The sequence below is a fragment of the Octopus bimaculoides genome, chromosome 7, assembly GCF_001194135.2.
Source record: "Octopus bimaculoides isolate UCB-OBI-ISO-001 chromosome 7, ASM119413v2, whole genome shotgun sequence".
Lineage (NCBI taxonomy): Eukaryota > Metazoa > Mollusca > Cephalopoda > Octopoda > Octopodidae > Octopus > Octopus bimaculoides.
In genome coordinates this window covers 8,431,792-8,435,879 of record NC_068987.1, presented here as the reverse complement: position 1 = coordinate 8,435,879, position 4,088 = coordinate 8,431,792, and the positions used below count along the sequence as shown (strand labels likewise).

The 4,088-nt window shown below is 39.6% G+C and overlaps 1 protein-coding gene across 1 annotated transcript in view; it reads right to left on the bottom strand.

The window, feature by feature from the left end:
* LOC128248300 (ETS homologous factor-like) overlaps nt 1-4,088 on the bottom strand; it is a 7,749-nt gene that overhangs the window by 1,944 nt on the left and 1,717 nt on the right. The window contains exons 2-4 of the mRNA XM_052969116.1: nt 3,359-3,601; nt 1,581-1,772; nt 387-679 (exon numbers count right to left, since the gene is read on the bottom strand). Coding sequence (XP_052825076.1) covers nt 387-679; nt 1,581-1,772; nt 3,359-3,601 — 728 coding nt within the window. The remainder of the gene's footprint in view (nt 1-386; nt 680-1,580; nt 1,773-3,358; nt 3,602-4,088) is intronic.

Below are 4,088 nucleotides of genomic sequence, written 5' to 3'. Positions count from 1 at the left end.
TGCCACCCTGTGGTACTGAACCCGGAACCATTGGTTTGGAAGCAAACTTTTAACCACACAGCCACGCTTGTGTCAACACACACACACACACACACACACACACACACACACACACACATATATATATATATAATAAGTGGTAGAATATTCATGGTTACTCAAAGAGCTTCGTGCATTTCCCCTTAACAAACTGGTCTGAAATCCAAGATGATAATGGTATTTTCCGGAATTGTTCTGTCAGCCAAATCCACTCACAAAATATATGTCGGACCCCAGGTGCCGTGCAGTGGGACTGAACCCGGGATCATGTGGATGGGAAGCAAACTTCTTACCTGACAGCCACACCTGTACCATTGCCGTTCCGCTAAATTACGACATTAACTTACTTTTCTTGATGCCAGCTGAATCCTTATTGAGAGGATGGAGTCTCGGACGCCCTGGCTTTCTTTTCGGTTGGCACGGTTGGAACATTTTTTGTTGGTTGTTACTGTGCATCGGTACATTTCCGTCACTGTTGGTCGATAATTGACACGAGTGGACGCTATCATCGATTCTGTTTTGGATAATAGATTCACCCAGTAACGGTGTTTCGAGTTTTGGTATAACAACATCTGTAGAAAATGTAATATTTGATTATAAAGATAGAGTTGAGTAATATGCGTTACGGACAAACCACCTCCTAAAATATAGAGTTATATTTTTATTATCTCTTAAGTGTATCTCTGTAGATATTCCATAGAATTTAGAGCCAGCACTGAAAGTTGCGACCTGTCCTGTACGAATACGTCAATGTAAACAATGCGATCGAAGAAAGAAAAAAATAGTTAACGAGTGTATATGCATATTTCAAGGGTTATTGCTCTTTCATAAGCACAAACAATGAAAAAATAAACATTACGGTCCTGTTTCTACTTCGCGGATTTTCACCAATCGCGGAAGATTTTGGAGCGTAACACCTGCGATAATGGAAGGATTAGTGTATTGTGTTTTTAAGTCAGTAAATCTATTAAGCGATTTTATCTCAGACAATTCCACAGTGTCGTGTCTTCTAATGGTGTGTCTTTCTTGTTGCACTTCGAATTCGTGGTAGAACTTTAAAACATACAACCTTCCTTCATTGTAATTAATGTGTGAGCGCTAACAGAAATCATAATGACCCCTTTGCAATTTTGACGGTTCTCAATAACTTTGCAAAGAGCCAAAAGAAAAACGGTCTCCACCGAACTGAGCTTACGTCGACTCACTCACTGCAAGAAGTCGCATTCAGTGCTCTCACCGCCACCATCACAACCAATTCCTTCGCTCCTGTCACCGCCAACACCGCCGCCACCGCTACTGTGACCGCCACCGCTACTGCCGCCACCACCGCTGCCGCCGCCACCACCACCAGCACCACCATCATCAAGGGAAAAACGCCAATAAAAATACACATGATTACACACACACACACACACAAAACGTACTCGCATATACTCATACACGTACAGAAATAGCGAAGCGCAAAGAACATAGATAACACTTTAGCTGTTCGCTTTCATATTTCGAAGACGTTTAATAATAACGCAATAACGGATCCTTACTTGAACTGTTCAGTAAAGCAGTGTGGTGTTGCTGTTGCGGTTGTAGAGGAAATCTACCGAACTCTAATGGGTAAAAGTTATCAAGTTTGTCATCGTTCATTTCCATGTTGTAGTGAGCGTCCTTGATGCACTCGACGGAATAATATTCCTTTGGTGAAGCAAAATGATTATTATCATCAAAGAGGATATTCCCTGCAAAGATAACTATGTTTAAAAGAAAACATATCGATAATGAATGAACAAATATTAAAAAAAACAAAGACAAAGCCATTTATTAAGTTTGTGCTTCATCTCTTCCGCTTCCTGTACCATGTTTACTGGCGTCGGAAGCGATCATGATCTTTCATACCAAAGAGTGAAAATTTATTGATTTTCCTTAAGAATATAGCAATGGTTTCCCGTTATCTTCTGCCGTCTTATTTAGAATTTACTCTATTGGTCTCCAGTTATTTCGAATGTAATCCTACAATTGTTTTAATATGATTTTTTTTTCTAATATGGCTTGAGTCGCTATAGTGTAGGAACTACACTACATGAAAAGAAGGGATCTATATGAAAAGAAGGCACCTACAAAATCAAAAGACATTGACTGACAGAAAATTTAAAGGACTGAATATCATAGACCAGACGAAAACGAGACAATGGTAATAAGTTCCAGAGAGTAGCAGTTCGAAGAAAGAAACTACGAGAATAAAACGACCCTCAAGGCACAAAACCAGTGTAATCCTTAGCACTAGCGTAGCTAGGAGGGGGCGGTAGGGGCGGTTCACCCTGGGCGGCATTTTTAAAGGAACATCACTTTTGGGTCTGCTGTAGGCAATGTGGTTTTTCGTGGGGTCCTGGAGCTGCGAACGGAAGGGCCTCTCCGGGCGGCGCACGCTCTAGCTACGCTAGTAATCTTTAGGTAGTAACGAAGGACGATTCACGTGACATTAGGGCATTCCGACATACAGGTATGCCTGTGTAACACATGTGTAGGAGTCAGCCCTCCTTCGGGTCCAGTACGCTTTAGCTGCTGGACCCTCTCCTACGTTTTGACCCGTAACTGGGGCCAATGATAAATACTACAACTCACAAAATGTGTTGTAAATAATTCAATATATTATATACCGTAAGTGTCCTTTCTAGAGAGAGAAAGAACAACCGGTTGCTGACAGGGCACGGGTCATGTATCTATCATTTGTCGGATGATGGTTTTACCGATAGCGTTACCGGACGAAATTGCAGATTTGAGGGTAGTGGTGACTAAGGGGTAACTCCATACCCGTCCTAACTCCAAAACTCCCAAGCTGGTACCTTATAACGGGATCCAGTTGAATGTCTTGCCCAAGACATGTGTTTCATACAAAATTCAACTGATTTATTTCATATTCATTTTTTTTTTTTTTGTTTCTAAATATAGGCGTATTTCGTAGGCAAACAACCGACAGAAAGAAAGAAAGAAAGAAAGAAAGAAAGAAAGAAAGAAAGAAGGAAGGAAGGAAGGAAGGAAGGAAGGAAGGAAGGAAGGAAAGAAAGAGAAAAAGAAAGGGAAAAAGAAAGAAAAGGAAAAAGAAAGAAAAGGAAAAGAAAGAAGGAGAAAAAGAAAGGAAAAAGAAAGAAAGAGAAAAGAAAGAAAGAGAAAAGAAAGAAAGGAAAAAAAGAAAGAGAAAAAGAAAGAGAGGGGAAAAAAGAAAGGGAAGAAGAAAGAAAGGGGAAAAGAAAGAAAGGGAAAAACAAGAAAGAGAAAAAGAAGGGGAAAAGAAGGAGAAAAAGTGAAGCCAAATATATTTACTAACCATATTCGCTGAAATATTTTAGAGACTGAAACAACATAGAGCCGTGATCTGGATCTCTGCCGAGGAATTCTTCGAGTGACATGCGTCTCATCTGGCTGCCGTTCTTGACGTCTCGGAAGAAGTTATTGAGATAGATAATGGAATTGATTTTGTCCAGCTGTAACGTATAGGCCATCCAGTCTAACAGTTCTCGGAGATTCCACAAGTCTGGATTTATTTCCCACCAATTGTGGTGGCATATTTCTGGATCACAACAACAACAACAACAACAACAATAATAATAATATTGACAACAACAACATTAATGATAAGAATAAGAATAAAATAAGAACAATATTAATAATAATACTAAGTACACATAGATCTATATATACATACATACGTATATGCATACACGTATATATACAGATGTGTGTGTGCATGTATTTCTATGCGTATGTGTGTCTGTGCGAAGATTATGTTCCATGCAGCTCTGATGGATGCATTAGGAGAAGCTAAAGTTTCTAATAAACTATAAATCATCTCATTGTTATTTGACAAGAGGCTTTACTATTCCGTTAACATAAATGCATAAATGCATAATGAAAGCACACGCGCGCACACACGCGCGCACACACGCACAAACGTGTGTGTGTGTGTGTGTCTGTGTGTGTCTGTGTGTTCTTGTGTGTTCATGTGTTCATGCGTGCGTTGTTTTTATGTACGTATATATATATATATATATATATAT